At 36.2% G+C, this 19,412-nt stretch overlaps 1 protein-coding gene across 19 annotated transcripts in view; it reads right to left on the minus strand.

The window, feature by feature from the left end:
* CATSPERB (cation channel sperm associated auxiliary subunit beta) overlaps window positions 1-15,947 on the minus strand; it is a 103,582-nt gene extending 87,635 nt beyond the window's left edge. For 7 of the 19 annotated variants that reach the window (XR_012379137.1, XR_012379136.1, XR_012379138.1 and 4 more), the window contains exons 1-6: window positions 15,726-15,947; window positions 12,659-12,737; window positions 10,613-10,701; window positions 10,006-10,104; window positions 8,225-8,365; window positions 4,186-4,246 (exon numbers count right to left, since the gene is read on the minus strand). Coding sequence is in view for 13 of the 19 variants with exons in the window: in XM_073895782.1 (XP_073751883.1) it covers window positions 4,186-4,246; window positions 8,225-8,365; window positions 10,006-10,104; window positions 10,613-10,701; window positions 12,659-12,737; window positions 15,726-15,746 (490 nt within the window). In the remaining 6 variants the exon portion in view is untranslated. The remainder of the gene's footprint in view (window positions 1-4,185; window positions 4,247-8,224; window positions 8,366-10,005; window positions 10,105-10,612; window positions 10,702-12,658; window positions 12,738-15,725) is intronic. The other 12 variants (XM_073895777.1, XM_073895778.1, XM_073895780.1 and 9 more) reach the window with 12 other exon arrangements.
* Between the last annotated feature and the right edge of the window lie 3,465 nt (window positions 15,948-19,412).

The raw sequence follows: 19,412 nt of genomic DNA on the forward strand, positions 1-19,412 counted from the left end.
TCCACCATATCAACAGACTGAAGAGAAAAATCCTTATTTTCTCAACAGATGCAGAAAGAGCATTTAACAAATTTCAACACAAATTCATGATAAAAACTCAGCAAACCAGGAATAGAAGGGAACTTCCTTAATATGATAAAGGGCATCTACAAAATACCTACAGTAACATTATACATAATGATGAAAGATTGAATGTTTTCCCCCTAAAACTGGAGATAAGGCCAAGATGTCCTCTTACCATTCTTATTCTACATGGTGCTGGGGTCCTACCACTACAAATATGGCAAGAAAAAGAAATAAATGAATACATACTGGAAAGGAAGAAATTATCTCTATTTCCGGATGAATGATTTTTCTATGTAGAAAAACCAAAGAATATACAAAAAGCTACTAGAAACAATAAGCAAACTTAACAAGGTTGCAAGACACACAATCAATCTACAAAAATCAATCCTATTTCTACATATTAGCAATGAACAGTTGGAAATTCAAATATTAATAATAACCACATATAATACACCAAAACATGAAATACTTAGGTATAAAATTGTTTTTTAATGTGTAAGATCTCTATGCTGAAAACCACAAAGCCCTGATGAAATAGTTCAAAGAAAATATAAATAAATGGAGAGGTATACAGTGTTCATGGATTGAAAAACTCAGTGGTGAGATGTCAATTTCCTCTGAACTATAGATTTAATGTGATCCAAATTTAAAAACCACAGGATTTTTTATAGAACTGACAAGTTTATTCTAAAATTTATAGAGAAAGGCAAAAGAAGTATACTAACAAAACAATTCTGAAAAAGATCAGAGTTGAAGGATTAACATTACTTATTATAAGCTTATTATTTATAAAGGCTTAAGTAATCAAGACAACGTGATATGGGTGAAAAGACAGAGAACCCAGAAATAGTAATACAATGGAGACAAAATAGTTTTTACAACAATAGTGCTGGAATAATTGAGTATGTATATTCCCCCCAAATAAACTTCAGTCCATATAACATACAAAAATTAACTCAAATTGAGTCATAGACATAAATACAAAACCTGGAACCATAATCTTCTTGAAGTAAATATAGGAGAACATCTTTGTGAACTTGAGTCAGCTATGATGCCAAAAGTGCAATCAATAAAATAAAAAACTGATAAATTAGACTTCACCAAAATTAAAAACTCTGATCTGCAAGAGATATTAATAGATGAAAAATACAAGCCACAGACTAGGAAAACAATATTTGTAGATCTGATGAGGGACTTAGATCCAAAATACATAACAAACTTGCAGAAGATTAGCATAGGTAATTCAAATGGTAAATAAGCACAAAAAAATGTTCAATGATTAGGGAAATGCAAATTAAAATTATTAAATGCCACTATACACCTATCAGAATGGCTAAAATTACACACACACCCTTATACAAAGTGCTGGCATTGATTCAGATAACCCAATGGTGAGAATGCAGAATGATGCAGCTACTTTGGAAAATAGTTTGACAATTTCCTCTAAAGTTAAACTTACACTTACTGTATAACACAGTGATCCTACTACTTGGTATTAGCCAAATACAACAAAAGTTTATGTTCACAAGAGAACCTGTATGCTTGTAGCAGCTTTACTCAAAATAGCTAAAAACTGGAAAAATCCAAATTGCCCTTCAATAAAATTAACTCTGGTACACCCATACAATGGAATACTATCCAGTAAGAAAATGGAAGAAATTACAACATAGATGAATTTCAGATGAATTGTGCTAAGAAGCCAGACTCAAAAGGATACATTTTCCATGATTCCATGTATATGACTCTGGAATAGGCAAAATGACAGGAACAGAAAACAGATCCGTGGGGGGGGGGGGGGGGCTTGGGCAATGGGGAGAGGTCAATTACAGGTGGGATAATATTGTTGGGTGTTAGAGCACTTCTGTATCTTGATTGTACTGATTACTCAACTGTACACATTTGTGCAAACTTACAGAACTAGATGCTTTTCAAAAAAGGATACATTTTACTGAATGCAAATTATATCTTATTTACAAATAATAAAAAAGGACAAATTATGAAGTCTAAATCAAAGAGGAACTCTTTTTTCTTTCAACAGTTGTATGCTGTTCAAACTTCAAACTGCCTTTAGCACTTTTTGGCTGTCACTGCATCTCCCTACGGCTCCATGGGTCTCAGTTAAATCATTTGAAAATGGACATGATAGGGGCATCTGGGTGGCACAGTTGGTTAAGTGACTGACTTGATTTCAGCTCAGGTTATGATCTCAGGGTCATGGGATTGAGCCCTGTGTCGGGCTCTGGGCTCAGCACGGAGTCTGCTTGGGACTCTCTCTCCCTCTCCCTCGGTCCCTCCCTCTCCCCTCAAATAAATAAATAAATGTTAAAAAAGGAAAAGAAAATGGACATCATAATGGTACCTAGCACATAGTGAGGGACAGATGAGTTAGTATAAGTGAAGTGTTTAGAGTAGTGATGAACCTGCTAGTTCTACTATCATGACAATTTTGTTACCTTTGTGGTTGATGTGTTCTCAACTACCCTTCCCAAGATGTCATGCTTACATGATACAACAATTCATGGCAGGGCAGTAGATAAGATATGGTTAAGGAAGAAAAAAAATGAATGAGCAAGTATGGTCTCCTTCCCATGAATATATTTTTTCCTGATTTCTAGCATATTCCTAATTAGGCCAGCCTCTCCTATTATATTATGAGCTCAAATATATTTCTTTTTACTCAGTCCAGGGAATTGTGTCATGCGAGGCAGAGCTCATGTGGTGTCTTTCCATAAAATACTTAAGTTCTCAGGTTGCCTTTGTTCCTGTCTGGGTGACCCTAGAATCACTGCATTTCTGAAATTAAAGTTTGTAAATAGAAGGAGCAAAAATAACAAGTGATCTTCACTTTTTCCTTTCTCAAACTAATGTCAATATTATGCCAAGGAGCTAGAACATTCCATCCTAATACTAATGAGAGTTAAGTTAGATTTAAAAAAAAAATGAGTATAATTTTCAGGATGAATTCCTTGAAAAAAAAAGTTACCAAGTTTCCAACAGACTAATTTGGAAAAAATTAATATGAATATGGGATAAAAATGCTATATAATTCATATCAGATGTTACAGCACTGGGGCTGCTTTTGCATTTTTGTCTTTGACACTTCCTTATGTGGAAACTTTTCTATCATTTCTTCCTTACTCTAACTTTAGTCTAACTCTGAAGGACACACAATCCCATATGCCCTTTAATTACTCCTGTACCTAGAGGGGTTGGCCTGTTGGATTCCCATTGTCCTGCTCCTTCATCACCATTTGATTGATACACAAGTGGGTGCTAGATCAACACTAGGCCAATTAAAGGTACTCTCCTGGGAATTTAGAATTGGGCTGGCCCCTAGGAAATGTATATTTTAAAAAATTGACTAGCAGTGAGGCAGCTTTAGAAAGCTAGTCTGCAGAGAGAGAAAAATAAACGTAGATTTACAGAAAACAGAAATGAGAAATAGGGCAAAAGTCTTGATGGTTGTCCGTTTCTTAGTCCTAATTCCTTCCTATAACCTGGTTGCTTTTTTATCTTTGGGCTCCATGACAAAAACAAATTTCTTCTTTTTTCTTCAGTGAAGCCAAGTTGGTTTCTGCTTTTTGCACCTATCATATTAAAATAATATGCCCTCCCTCATTTTTAAAAGTATGAAAATGTATTTCATGCCTCAAGATCTACTAGCTCAGTCCATAGCTCAGTACTTATAACTCCTGGAAATTTACTTTCCTCCTTTTTCTATCTGGGTATTTACAGTAGCATATAAAGATATTCTACCACATAACACTTAATAGTAGATTCCATAGTGAATAATATATTTCATATTACAGACTATTTTAAGGTAACCTATTGGTACTTGAATTTCTCCATACTACAATTTTTGAGTTCTTTCTAGAAAATGAGTTTACTTAAATAAAGAACAATATAAATGTTATGTGTGTTAAACCAATCTATCTGTAATAGAATTGCCAGTTACATTTGAATTCTAGATGAATTATAATAATTTTTAGTAAGTATGTCCCAAGTATGACATGAGACATTTATATGGAATAGCAAATAATTTTTTAATATAAGTGCTTTTTATTTGCTACATTTGGCAACCCAGACCCATGAGTAAAAGTTAATTCACATCACTCTTACCTGTATTTTTTGTAATGTTTTCTCTGGGAATATTGATCAACCAGTAAACTCGATCACTGAACTTGAATAAAGAAGATGTCAGAATACAGTATTTGACAATGTCAATGGCAACACTTATTTTGTTATATCCCATCCTATCTTTAAAAATGGAAATTAAATAAAAACATCTAATGCATATACCCTTTACCCAGGAATTTCATTGTTTGGAATTTATCCTACATTATACTCACATATGTGTGAAATAAAATGTGCTCAAGAATATTTTTCATCATTGCTTGTAATGGTAGAAGACTGGAAATAACTAAAATGTTAATTGATTATGTAAAATGCTATAAAGTGGCATACCATGCAACTGTGCTCAGGTAGCACAAAACTGAGGCATTACTGGCTTGATGTGCCAGAGAACAGAGCTTGGTGTGGACAGAGAATTGGGAATTTAAGGGGAAAATCTGACAGGCAAGAGAACTGCAAGAGTGATGAGCTCAGAGCTAAATAATAAATTTCCCCAAATCCTGGGGCAATGCAAGTGCTGAGGAGACCAATGAAGGCCATGTTAAAAAAAAATCAATCATGGAAGCTTAACAAACTGAACAGAGATAACAGCTGCTGAAACCATAGATAAGACAGTTTACAGTTTGTGTCAAGGCAAGAAAGAGCCTTTTACACCACAAGCAACAATTCCCCCACTCCAGCAAAATCTCATAAGAACATAAGAGAATCCAGAGTTCCTACAGCTTATTATCTTAAATGTCCAGTTTCAACCAAAATAATATGACATGAAAAGAGAAACATGTACTGATAAAAAAAAAAGTTAGATGATAAACTTGATAAACTGACCCAGAGTGAGTCTAGACAGCAGATGAAGACTTCAAAGCAGCTATTATAAATATGTACATAGGCTTAAAGAAAATGTCCTAGTGAAAGAATGGACAGGGAATCCCAGCACATAAATGAAAAATATAACAATAAAACCAGATGAAAATAATGAGGCAAAAAGTATAATAACCAAAATAAAATATTTACTAGATGAGCAGATTGGTGATGGTAAGAGAATCAGTGAATTTAGAGATACAGCAGTTGAAATTATTCTATCTGAAAAAGGGGGGAAATGATTAAAGAAAAATGACCAGAGCCTTCAATATCTCTGGGACAATGTTGTATATTCTAAAATGTGCATAATTCGAGCCCCAGTAGGAAAAGAGATAGAGAAAGGAGCAGAACATTTTTTTAGAGAAATAGTGGCTGAAGACTTTACAAATTTGATAAACTTATAATTCAAGAAGCCCAGAGAAATCCAATCAGGGTAAATACAAAGAGAAAATCTTAAAAGCATGCAGAGGAAAATGGCACATTACATATGAGGGACAATAATACAATTAATAGTTGACTTCTCATTCAGAAACAATGGTGTCAGTTGACATATTCAAAATGCAGAATAACATATTCAAAATGTCAAAAGGAAATGGGAGTCAACCAGAAATTCTGTATCTGACAAAAGTATCATTCAAAAATCAAGGTGACCACTAAAAACCTATTAGAATTCATAAGTGAGTTCAGCAAGGTTGTAGGATACAAGATCATATATAAAAATTAAATGTATTTCTACACACTTGCAAGGAATAATCTGAAAATGAGATTAAGAAAGCAATTCCCTCTACAATAGAATAAAAAAGAGGGGCACCTGTGTGGCTCAGTCAGTTAAGTGTCTGCCTTCAGCTCAGGTCATGAACCCAGGGTCCTGGAATCAAGCCCTGCATCGGGCTCCTTGCTCAGTGGGGAGCCCACTTTTCCCTCACTCTCCCTGCTGCTCCCCCTGCTTGTGTTCTCTCTCTCTCTCTCTCTCTCTGTGTGTGTGTCAAATAAATAAAATCTTTAAAAAAAAGAATCAAAAAGAATAAAATATTAGGAACAAAATTAACAAAAGCAGTATAAAATTATACTCTGAAAACTACAAAACATTGTTGAGAGAAATTAAAGAAAATCTAAATAAATAGAAAAACATCCTATATTCATGGATGGGAGATAACATTATTAAAATGGCAATACCATCCAAATTGACCTATAGATTCAACACAATCTCTATCAGAATTCCAGCAGGCTTCTTTGTAAATATTGACAAGCTTATCCTAAAATTCACATGGAAGTCAGCAAATTCATATAGAGACTAGCAAAAACAACCTTGAAAAGGAATAGCAAAGTCGGAGGACTCGTGCTTCCTATTTCAAAACTTACTACAAAACAACAGTATCAAGACAACACAGTACTGGCATAAGGATAGATGTATGGATCAGTGCAATAGAATTGAGAATCCAGAAATAAACCCTCACCTTTACAGTCAACTGATCTTTCAACAAAGGTGCCGAAACAATTCAGTAGGGAAAGAACAATAGTATTTTCAACAAATGGTGCTAAGACAGATGGATATCCACATACAAACTATGCACATGGACCCCAACCTCACGCCACACACAAAAATGAACTCGAAATGGATCAACAACCTAAATGTAAAAAGTAAAACTACGAACCTCTTAGGAGAAAACAGAGGGGTAAATCTCTGTGACCTTGAACTAGGCAATGGCTTCCTACATGACACCAAAGAACAAGGTCAACAACAATGAAATGGATAATTAGGCTCCATCAAAATAACTTTTGTGCATCGAAGGAGACTGCCTAAAACGTAAAAAGACAACCCAGAAAATGGGAGAAAATACTTGCCAATCATGTGTCTGACAGGGGACTTGTATTGAGAATATAAAGACAAGAATAAGAAGACAACCCAATTAAGAATGGACAAAGAATTTAAATAGATATTTCCACATAGAAGATACTCAAATGGACAATAAACATGTGAAAAGATGCTGAACCTCATTAATCATCAAGGAAATGCAAATCAAAACCAAATGAGACAGCACTTCACATCCACTGGGATGGCTGTATCACCAAACACCAACAGTAACAAGTGTGGGTGAGGATGTAGAGAAATCCGAACCCTAATACACTATTGGTAGGAATGTAAAAGAGTGCAACCACTCTGGAAAGCAGTCTGGCAGTTACCAGACTGTTACCCTAGGACCTCACAACTCAATTTCCCAGGTTATACACCCAAGAGAAATTAAAAATACATATTTCCACACAAAGATTTGTACACAGATGTTCATAGCTACATGATTCACTGCAGCCCAAAAGTGGAAACAACCTAAATGTCCAGCCACTGATGAATGGATAGACAAAACGTGGTATTGATACACTGGAATATGCACGTGCCACCACGTGGACGAAACGTGGAGAAGTTATGTTAGCTGAAGGGAAGCCAGTCACAAAGAGATACATGTTGTAGGATTTCATTTATCTGAGACGCTCAGAATAAGCAAACCCGGAAAGACAGATGTAGTTTAGTGGTTGCCTACATCTGGAGAGCAGAGCGTGAGCGGGGGAGTGACTGTTAAGGGGGATGGGCTGTCTTTTCACGGTCAAGAAAGTGTTCTAAAATTAGATAGTAGTGATGTTGGCATACTCTGTGAATATACTAAACACCATTTAATTGTGCATTTTAAATAGGTGAACTGTATGGCATGCAAATTGTATCTTAATAAATATATAATTTTTTCTTAACCCCAAAAATGAGGGTGAAATAAAGACATTTTCGAGGTAATAAATCTCCCAGAGAATTCATTGCCCACAGACTTGCACTGTAAGAAATGATAAAAATTCTTTGGGCTGAAGAAATATGACACCAGATGGCAGCTCCCATCCCAGGAAAAGAATGAAGAGCGATTCAAATCATAAATATGTAGGTAAAGAGTAAAAAACCACCCGTATTTTTTCTTTAATTTCTTAAGAACTAGCGTTCACTTCAGCAGCACATATACTAATTTCTTAAAAACTATTTAAAGCAAAAAGTTTAACATTGTATTGTTAGGTTTAAAACACAAAACATATAGATGTGATATCATGGACTATTTAAAAAAAAAAACACATCCTATGAGAGAGAGTATATTTCTCATTAATAATATCAAAGAATAAAACAAAATGTTATTACCAAAGTTAAATTAAAGTGGAAGATGCCAGTATAAGTACTATTTATAATTCCCAAGCTGGGAGCAAGTCCTCCTGATGTGAACACACCTAGAAATTCCTTCGAAGTAAGCTCACTTTCAGATTGGAAAGAACACTCGATTTTCTTTAGGAGAGAGGGGAGAAAAAAAAGTAATGACAATTTGATGGAGAGAAGCATATTTTACATTAATTTAAAAGTGAGGGGAAATCTATGAAAAGTAGATGCTGCTGAAGACTGCTATCTTCAGTAATTATTAGGAAAAAAAATCTCTTTTGAAATAGTACACTTCTAGAACTCAGTCATCTATTATGCTAGTATCATAATAGGCTTTAATTCATTGATATAATAATCTTTGCTGTCAAAAAATTTACATAAAGTTATTATGTTTAATAAATATAGAATCAAAGCCATCTGCCATCACGTGTAGAAATCCCTATTTTATTAAAATCATTATTTTATGTTAAATTTTGTGTTAAACCCCTATTTTATTAAAATCATTATTTTGTGTTAAAGGAGCAAATGTATAAGGCAAAACTCATTTTAGTGCATTTTATTGGCTATCTCCCAGTTTTGAGAAGGTAGATGAGAAAGCAGCAATTATAGATGGTAGGTTTTACTGAAAGCCAACATGAGATGCATGCTAACAGCTTCCTCTCATTTGGTTCTCCTAATAGTTAAGACCACTTTGGGCAAGTTACCTGAGTTTCAGTTTCCTTATCTGTAACACAGGGAAACGATTGATTCCAAAAACATTTTCCGAGCTCTTACCACAAATCTGGGCAGTGTTATGGGGGCTGGGGAAACAGAACTGCATAAAACAGACAAAAATCCCTGCTCTCAAAGAACTTACATTCTAATGGAGATTGGAGGGAAGATAAACCCAAACCCTTTCCCCTGATTTACAATGTATTGCCCTTTGTGAAGTTGGCATAGAAGCTCCAAATTCTAATTCTCAGCCTTTTGAGTTACTCATCACTGAGTTTTCCTGTGGCTATCTGCAATGCATTGTAAATAAAGTCTGGGTTTTTTTCTCCTGTTAATGTGTCTCTCCTCCATTTATTTTACAGGCCCCAGGTACTGAATCTAAGAGGGTAGTTTCAGTCCTTCTCCACTAATCTTAAGTACTATACCTTACAGAAGATTAAATATCATCATGAACGTAAGATGCCTGACACACATAAACATTTTATAAATGTTAGGCATTATTTCTACTGATATCACTTCTAGAACTACCATTTCACAACTATACGAAACGTAGGTTATAGTTAATTCCCTTTTAGGAAGACAAAACTAGAGATGAGAAGGGTTAGGTAACCTGCCCCAGGGCACACAGACCATGTATGTCCATGCATAACTCCAAGATTTGACCCCAGCTCCGAAGGTCTCTCTTCCTCTAAAGCCCATTCTTATTTCCATAATATGTAATCACAAAGAGGAAAGGCATTTTTGACTCAAAGGGCATGCACTGCACAACAGTTGTGAATAAAAAAGTAAATATATGTTTGGCATATCAAGAAGGAACTGAGAACTAAGTCAAGAAGACTGGGGGAAAATGTATTTGTCCTTGTGGGGTGTTTATCTTTGTTTTTATTATATTTATCATAGATTTCAAACAATCTGTACATTTTTTCTTAACTTAGGTTTTTGTTAGCATTTGCTGGATGGCTATCTTAATAGTATATTCTATTTTATTTTGGGTTTGTGTGTGTGTGTGTGTGTTTAAATGCCATTATATGAATTGTAAAAATCAAATTATCCCTTACCCAAATGACAACTGCAATGCGGTACTTGTTATAAAAAGGGAAAGATTCTTTCTCTGGGTCATGTGAAGTAAATTTCTCTAACAGGCTACATCTGTCAAACTTCAAAAGGACAAATCAGATCCATAAAAAATAAAGATCATTACAACCAATCTTTTAAAAGGAAAGGGGAATGTAGCTAAAAAAAAAAAGGGGGGGTGGTGCCTGGGTGCCTCAGTGGATTAGGCAGCTGCCTTCAGCTCCGGTCATGATCCCAGAGTCCTGGGATCGAGCCCCACGTCAGGCTCCCTGCTCGGCAGGGAACCTGCTTCTCCCGCTCCCTCTGCCTGCCGCTCTGCCTACTTGTGCTCACTGTCTGTCAAATAAATAAATAAAATCTTAAAAAAGAAAAAAAAAAAAAGCAAAACTACCCAGGCTGTTCAATGGCTAAATGCAATATTTCACCTGATCCAAGTGGAATGGAATAGAAAAGATTATTATTTACATAGGATTTTACCTCCCCAACTCTGAACATAGTAGAAGGCACTTGAAAAGAGTACAGTGCTACTGGTTTTCCATGTAGCGTTAAAAAGACTGTGAGGGGTTGTTGCATACTATTAGGGGACCTTACCAAGTCATCTGAGGAAAGATACAACTTGATTATTTCATTCTTTTGGGGGAACCCTTTGCTATCACAAGCAAAGTGTATCTCCATATCACCTAAATAATAAAAAAAAACATATATTTTAAGTCACTGAAAGAATTTCCATATTTCTTAAACTGACAAAATAATTTTAAAAGGTAAGAATTATAATTGTATATTTTAAATTCAGAAGTGGTCAAAAACCAGTTCTTGACTTTTTTTTAATTTTTAAAAAATTTTCAACAAATTTCATTACCCAGATGCAAAGTCAATAAGAACCTTTTTTCACCTGAAGCATACTTCAGAATACATGGTTCTAAAAGATTTATATAAAACCTTCTATCCAAGAAAAATAGAATACACATTTTCCTCAAGTGCACACAGAAGAATCCCCTGGCTCAATCACATAAAAAAAGACATAACAAATATAAAATTTAAGAAGACTGAAATCATACCAAAAATATTTTCTGACCACCATGGTACAAAACTAAAGATCAACAATAAAACAAAGCTGGAAATTTTGCAATGTAACTATTAAATAGTTCTTGACTCTGAAAGCCCTTGGGGAGCACGGAGAAGGGACAGGAGTTGGAGACTGAAGAGAGAATTTGTATTTTAATAGAGAGCTGTCGATAGGAAAGAGACTCCTCTCCCAAAACCGGGGAAAAGGGGTTGGGAGGAAGATCCCTTCCCCTTAGCTTGATCTGAAGTGAATCTCTTGTAGACAGCAGAGTTGGGTCGTGGGTTTTTATCCATTCTGTCTAACCCCCTCTCAGTGAATTTAGGCTAAAGCTTAAATTCCAGCCTGGCATTCAAGTAATTCCATGACATGAACCAGTTTCCTATCTTTCCAAAATACTTTACTTCTTCTATCCCTTCATTCTGGCCAAACTGAATATTTACTGCTCCCCTCACATTATAGGATTACCTGCCTCCATGACCTTACCATCACTTACCCTGATGTTGTCTCTCCCATGCACGCATAGACACACTCATTTTGGGGACCTAGATTGATTGCTTTCGTTTGTACAAAGCTTTCCCTGACCAACCCTCTCAGGCGGAAGTAAACACTCCCTTCTCTGAAATCTCGTAAGTTGGCCTGTGACTCTCTAATCTTAGATTCTACCCGTGTGTGTGTTATATATTCTACAGTAGAATCTAGGAACTGGTACTGGGTCATCCCAGAAATCAAGCATTTCTGCAACACACCTGTGAATAGAAGACAGCCTGAATCCATCTCTTCATTAGTCAGTCAACAATTTTTTTTTATTAAGCATCTACTATGTTCTAGCAGATCCAGTCCAGAATGCTAGAAAATCTAACAATCTGCACAAGTGGAGGTGAATTGCCTTGTCTTACCCCTTGTACAAAGCATTTCCACCATAAAAGTCCTACCGGGTAACTTAATCCATGTATTAACTTTCAGAAAATGATCTTCAGTCTCAATCTGTGAGACCTATAATTCAGTTTACAATTCATACTACATGTAACCATGTAGGAAAAAGCAAAAAAAAAAAAAAAAAAAAAGCTATTTAAGGGCGCCTGGGTGGCTCAGTCGTTAAGCGTCTGCCTTCGGCTCAGGTCATGATCCCAGGGTCCTGGGATCGAGTCCCACATCGGGCTCCTTGCTCCGTGGGAAGCCTGCTTCTCCCTCTCCCACTCCCCCTGCTTGTGTTCCTGCTCTCGCTGTCTCTCTCTCTGTCAAATAAATAAATAAAATCTTTTTGAAAAAAGCTATTTAAGTAATTCAATAATTAAGGTTTTTCAAATATAAAATGCTCCTTAAACTTTAAATATTCTATGACTTATAAGCGATGAAACACTATAACAAAGGTGTCTATGTACACAACTTATACCAGTAGATTCACAGTGATATATTAGAAACCTCTGGACAAGAGCACAATAAATAATACCTGGGAAAAATTGGAAGACAAGGTAAAGAAGTACCAAAAAAAGTATTTTAATTGTTAGTGAGGAAGGGACTAAAGGAGAACTCCTACAAGAAAACAGAGAGTAAGAGAGTCTGAAACTTACCTTTATTATATATTATTCCTGATGAAAAATCAAATATGTTCAAAAGTAAAATTATAATATATAAAAGTAGCAATCCCATCTATTGAAAGAAATAAGAATTATTTCTATTCAACCACTCTGAACATATTTTTAGTTCCTTTTTCTACAACTAGAAAGTAAAGAAGTCATCTATACCTTGAAGTTAAAAATATTTCTTTTTGTGACAAAGCAAACAATGTCACAGTTGAGTAAGCTCTACATTTACTTCCTAGTTGGTATTAAAGATATTTATAAATATCATTATTCAAACTAAAGAGCTGTGGCTCTGGTTTTTCTTCAATGTAGATAACTGGGGAGGTGTAATCAATTTTATAGCTCTGTAAAACGGAGTCTGACTTGATAAAGACCGAGGACGGTAGAGCTATACCTTGATCTGATATTTTGACTGCACTGCTTTTGAGAGAGATAATCCACATGGATCCTGAGCATCCCTGCATGTTCTTCCTGTGTGCCAAGCATGCAAAGCCCTGGACACTCTTTACCCAGGCCTTTTTTAAGATTTGTGTTTGTGGCAAGAAACCTTGAGGGATGGCGTGCCTGGGTGGCTCAGTCGTTAGGCATCTGCCTTCAGCTCAGGTCATGATCCCAGGGTCCTGGGATCGAGCCCTGCATAGGGCTCCCTGCTCGGCGGGAAGCCTGCTTCTCCCTCTCTCACTCCCCCTGCTTGTGTTCCCTCTCTCGCTGTGTCTCTCTCTGTCAAATAAATAAAATCTTAAAAAAAAATTTTAAATTAAAAAAAAGAAGAAGAAAAAGAAACCCTGAGGGATGAGGTAACATCCCCCTTGGACAAGAGCAGGCTTGTCCCCATGGTGAATCTCCCAAGCTCAGAGTTCTCCTATAATGCACCCCACTATGTGTGTAAGCAAGCCTCTTTGACGGGCTGAAATGTGTCCCCCTAAAAATTCATCTGTTGAAGCCCTAACCCCCAGTACTCAGAATGTGGTCATATTTGGAGATAGGGTCTTTACAAAAGTGATTAAGTTAAAATGAAATCATTAGGGTGGGCCCTGATCCAATGTGACTGGCGTCCTTATAAGAAAAGGAAATTTGGGCACAGACATGTGCAAAGGGGAGACGATGTGAAGACACAGGGAGAAAATGACAAAGGAGAGAGGCTTGGAATGGATCCTTCCTTCTTGGCCCTCAGAAGGAACCAACCCTGCTAACACCCTGAACTCAGACTTTTAAGTGTCCAGGAGTGTGAATCAATAACTTCTGTTGCTTAAGCCACCCAGCCTGCTGTATTTTGTTACTGCAGCCCTAGTAAGATAATGCAGCTTCTGCGATGGATGTCTGCTCCACGGCACTGCGGGGGGCGGGAGGGGAGGATGGGGGGGATGGATGGGGAACTGGAGTGAGCAGCATGCCAACACTGGCTACTACTTTTGCTGTGAGTGATTAAGTCTTTTGTCTCTGACCTAGGAGTCTTGTGTCTTTTGCCAGCATCCAAGAAACAGTAACAGACTGACTTGCCAGGTAGGTAAAACATAATCCAGATCCTGCATGGTTCCTGACAACGGCTGAGTAAATTATATTTAACTGATGTTTTTCCTCCCTCAAAATTTGCTTGGTTTGCTTAATTCAATACATTTAACCAACAATATAAAGTTCAAACATTCACTGGATTTTTAAATTCGTCATCTTTATCACATGGTCAGGGAAGAATTGTGGGGTTTTGTTTGTTCTTTTTTTTTTTTAAGTGCTCTTTTTTGGTCACCTGAGAAAACAGTTTGTTTTCACAAGGTAAGACAAAATAAAAGTATAGCAAAACTGTATCAGCATGGTGCTATGCTCAATTATATTTTTGGTGCAAGAATGAATTTAACATTAAATGGAGAAGGCATCACAGTCAAACTTTGAAAATAGTGCCTTTGCCAGGAAAATCTTGTAGTATTTCACTAAACATTCACATTAAATGACATAACACCATTATAAGAACCTATCAGTTTTTCTCCTCCCTAAAAAACAGATTGAAATGTATTATGCTCCTGGGCTCCAGGATGGATGATCTATTATTACGTTATCCTCAGAGCTGTTCCAATTCAGTTCTCTCGAATAAATATAAAATATCTCTCATTTCATTTGAGTGGATTTGGTTGTATCTATCTTTGACCAAAGAACTAAAAACCTACTTTAAAAGGCTTCTAAGTGCTTTCATTAAGGGCAGGAAACCTGAGAGAGCATAATTGGAGGGAGAGACAGCCAAGGAAGGACCTTTGCGCTCTCTGTGGATTTGCCAATAGTTACACATTCTCTTGTTCTAGTAATTCAGCCCATATTCATTCTTTTTTAATTTAAACATGGAAAGTACTTTAGAATTAATATATGAGACCCAAAGTTACATGTCTAAAGTCCATTACTAGCTAGCAACAGAGTCAGACTTAGAACCAAGATCTCCTGATTTAAAAGATTTAGTCAGCATACAAGGATGCCACAAAATGAAAATTTAAAAACACAAAGCAATGAAGGAAATGATTAGATTTGATCTCTCACCAAAACTACTAACTGTATACGCCATAATTCTGTTCCATACATTCATTCACCTCCTTTTCCCCTTCTTCAGTATTACAAGTTTGCTCGATTTCATACTACCTTCTTTCAACAACCAACCATCTCCTGGTTAGAGAAAAAGCACTGACTGGCTTAAGATCGGCTCTGCCCATTGGAATGTCTGATCTTTGGAAAGTTACTTAACTTTTTTGATTCAGTAAAATAGGGATAATAGCTACTTCACAGCATTGTTGTGAGAACTGAATGAGTAATAAACTTTACACGTTTAACAGCTGCTTTACATAGACTAAGCAATTGATAACTACTAGCTCTGAATCCATGTCTTGATATACTGAAGCGACTTCTTTATCTTCATCCCACTCCTTACTCACTCTGTTAAGCAATAAAATTACTTCCAGTTACCAATCCCATTTAATTATTATGAATTTTACATAATGGCCAGGTGTAAGTCACATATCTGGGTATTTTCTATTCTCTAGCAAAAAATATTGAGAATTGTCCCAAAGAAGGAACCTACCTTTTCCACCATCTGATTCATTTTTAGTCACTCTGTTATAGAATAGTGATTACATTATCAATATGTACTAGAGTAGGGCCTTTATTTTAATATTTCTTACTGTGACCACCTCCTAATAGGATGACCAACTAGTTGCAGTTTTCTTTTTTGTATTTTCCCAAGTTTCTTCCATCCAAGCTGAGAAAGAAGACCCAGGCCTGAGTTTTCAGTTTACTGGTTTAGTAGTCCACTAACTTTGGTAATAGCCAATCAGCTGCTACCAAGTGCAGACGCAGGCTTAGAAAATCTAAAGGGTAGGCAGTTGGAATTTCCAGTTAACTGCCTTCTTCAGAGTACCAAAGGTCATTTTCTTTCAAAATCTAAGAGATGGAGTTTCTCCAAACCTGTCATCTTTAATACATCCACTAGGAAGGCTCAGAAACCTACATATGACTATTTTCAAGATCCATAAATCGTCATGGGACGACTGAGTACCTGAGGAAAAACAAATGCTAAAAAGAAATGCCAACTACATACAAGGAGGTTTAAGAGAAGAAAATCTGTCAAAGAGAGCCTCATGACCATGTCTTCAAGGAAGATTGGGACTGCAAAAAAATAGAGAAGACCTTGTTGACAGGGAAAACAGGATCAGTAAATACACAAAGCAAAGGAATGAGAATGAGCCGGGCATGCATGGGAATCAGTAAAACCAAGTGATATGCTGATTTGTTCTCCAGATTCATCTTTCTGTGAATGTCCTCTGTCTGGTTGATTATATCTACTTAGGCTGCCTTTGGCTACTGAGCCCAGACTGAACCTGTCTGACTTAACTAAGCACCCGGACAAGTCATGAATGGTCACAGGGACTAGCGATTTCTTTAATAATGATGATAAAACCTGTGTTATACTCATGTTCTCCTTCAGAAATCCTGTCACATGGCCATGTAGAACCTGCTAGTATGCGGGTTTCATCTACTCCCGGAAGAACCTGTATAAGAAACACTTTTCCTGGGGTGCCTGGGTGGCTCAGTCAGTTGAGTGTCTGACTCTTGGTTTTGGCTTGGGTCATGATCTTGGGGTCCTGGGATTGAGACCTGTGTTGGGCTCCGTGCTCAGCAGAGAGTCTGCTTGAGATTCTCTCTCTTTCTCTCCCTCTGCCCCTTCCCCCACCTGGCTCTCTCTCTCTCTAACAAGTGAATAAATCTTAAAAAAAAAAAAAAAAGAAAAGAAAAACACTTTTCTCTTACCTTTTCCAGTGACCTTGACCTAAAGACGGAAGTTATTCCTCAATTTGAAATAATGTGCAGAACTCAACAAAATGTTTCTTCTATAATAGAAACTCAGTTATCAGAAACTCCTTTTTGTTGCTGGTTTCGGATTACATAAGGTGATGAAGTTTTCATACGGAAGCAAAAGCTGTAATTCTCAGTGTCTGTAGCAACACTGTGGTAAGCTGCTTCCCCACACTGCATCAAAATAGGAATGTCTGAGCAGTGTTGTAGGAATACACTGATGGTCCTCAGGAAAACTATGAAGGTGGTGACATTGCCCTCTATTCCCCCAGCAACACTTTGTTTCCCTTCCTCATTTTTTCCCATGTGATGCTTCCTCCCCGGCTTGAGTAATGCTTTCCTTCCCTCGAAGATAAGGATCTGCATCAGTCAGACTTACTGATGAATTAACTTTGATACAAATGAGTACCAAGAGAACTCCCATGGCAGATGATTTACCTATAACAGCACAATGACAGATGTTCTTCCCTCAAAACACAAGTCAGGCACTGGGTATCTGGTTAGGAGGTTTGGGAACCAGGGAAGGGGCTAATTGGAAGGATGACTTTCACTTTTTTTTCTTTGTAATTTTTCTCTGACTATAAAAGTGCTCATTATGCGAAATTGGAAAAATACAAACAGGTATAGGGAAATTAATTACCTATAAACCAAGAGTCAGATAGAACCACTGCTAAATTTTGACATATTTATTCAATCTCTTCCCTACATGTTTGTATATTTCATGTAGGATCGTTCTATATATAGTTTTTCAGTCATTGTTATTCTGACCATTTTCTCATGTAATTCAACTGTTCTCTCAGAAGTTTTCACAATTACACATCTAAAATAACTACACACGATTTATTTAAACATAAGACACTCAGCTGTTTTCGGTGTTTTCATGTTATGAATAATGTGGTAATAAACGGTCTTAAACAGAAATCTGTCCCTACATTTAAAATGTTTTCTTAGGATATGCATATACTGAAGACAGGCTGGCAAATTGCTTTCCAGAAAATGCAGCACTGAGAATGAGATGTAATCTATAATAATTTGATAGGCAATAAAGTATCTCATTTAGTTTTACTTGTTTTAGTATTGGTGCAACTGAACATTTACAATATATGTGTTAACATTTTTTCTGTGTGGTCATATATTTTTTCTTCTATAAATTGTTTGGACATATTCTTGATCATGTCCTACTGGAATTACAGTGTTTTGCTTGTGAAATGGTAAAATAATCTCTTTGAATATTTACTGTGAATATTAAACCAAACTTGTCACTTAACTTTGTGTATGATGAGCTTTGATGTAATTCAAATGTGATACAGTCAAATTTATCAGTATTTTCCTTTCTGGTGATTTCCCTCACCTCGTGGCTTCAAAGACCACCCCAACCAGAGACAGACTTTGATCATACGTCCTATATAAGAAAACTTAAAGACTCAGCAAGTTCAAAGAATAAAACAACAAGGACATTTTGATCACCCCAGATTAACAATTTTTCCCAGTTTTTAAAAAATGGTTTTCTTGTGGGGTATTTCAAACATTAGAAAAAGCAGGAAGAATGGTATGATTAGCCCCTTTGTATCTATCACCCAGCTTTAGTCCTATTTCATCGATACACCCACGCATTCATCTTTCTTCTCCAGGATTATCCTGAAGATATCTTAAACATCCATATATAGTTCAGTATATATTCCTTAGAGAAAATGACTTTTTAATTAAAGAAAACCACAATGCCATTTCATGCCTAAAGATGAGAACGATTCCTGGGTATCTATCCAGTGACTGTTCTTATTTCCCTAATTATCTCATTCTTAAAATCGTTTATACTTTGTATGAATCAAAATCCAATAAGGTTCATACTTTGTAATTAAGTGATAGTATCTTTGAAGTGTTTTTTTTTTCTTTTTCAAGTTTTTATTTAAATGCTGGTTTGTTAACATATAGTGCAATATTAGTTCCAGGTATAGAATTTAGTGATTCATGACTTACATAGAATATACAGTGCTCATCACAAGTGCCCTCCTTAACCCCCATCACCATTTTAATCCATCCTCCCGCCCACCTCCCTTCCAGCAACCCTCGGTTTGTTCTCTGTAGTTAAGAGTCTGTTTTCTGGTTTGCCCCTCTTTTTTTGTTTTGTCCCCCTATGCTCATCTGTTTTGTTTCTTAAATTCCACATGAGTGAAATCATATGGTATTTGTCTTTCTCTGACTGACTTATTTTGCTTAGCATTATACTCTCTAGCTCCTTCCACATCATTGTAGATGGCAAGATTTCATTCTTTTTGATGGCTGAGTAATATTCCATCACACACACACACACACACACACACACACACACACACCATTCCATACTATATATGTATAAATACATATATTTATATATATAAATACATACATACATATATATATATATATATATATATAT

Source organism: Callorhinus ursinus, unplaced genomic scaffold (genome assembly GCF_003265705.2).
Source record: "Callorhinus ursinus isolate GAN/ISIS: 27379988/994484 unplaced genomic scaffold, GSC_fseal_2.0 scaffold8, whole genome shotgun sequence".
In the NCBI taxonomy this organism is placed as follows: Eukaryota; Metazoa; Chordata; class Mammalia; order Carnivora; family Otariidae; genus Callorhinus; species Callorhinus ursinus.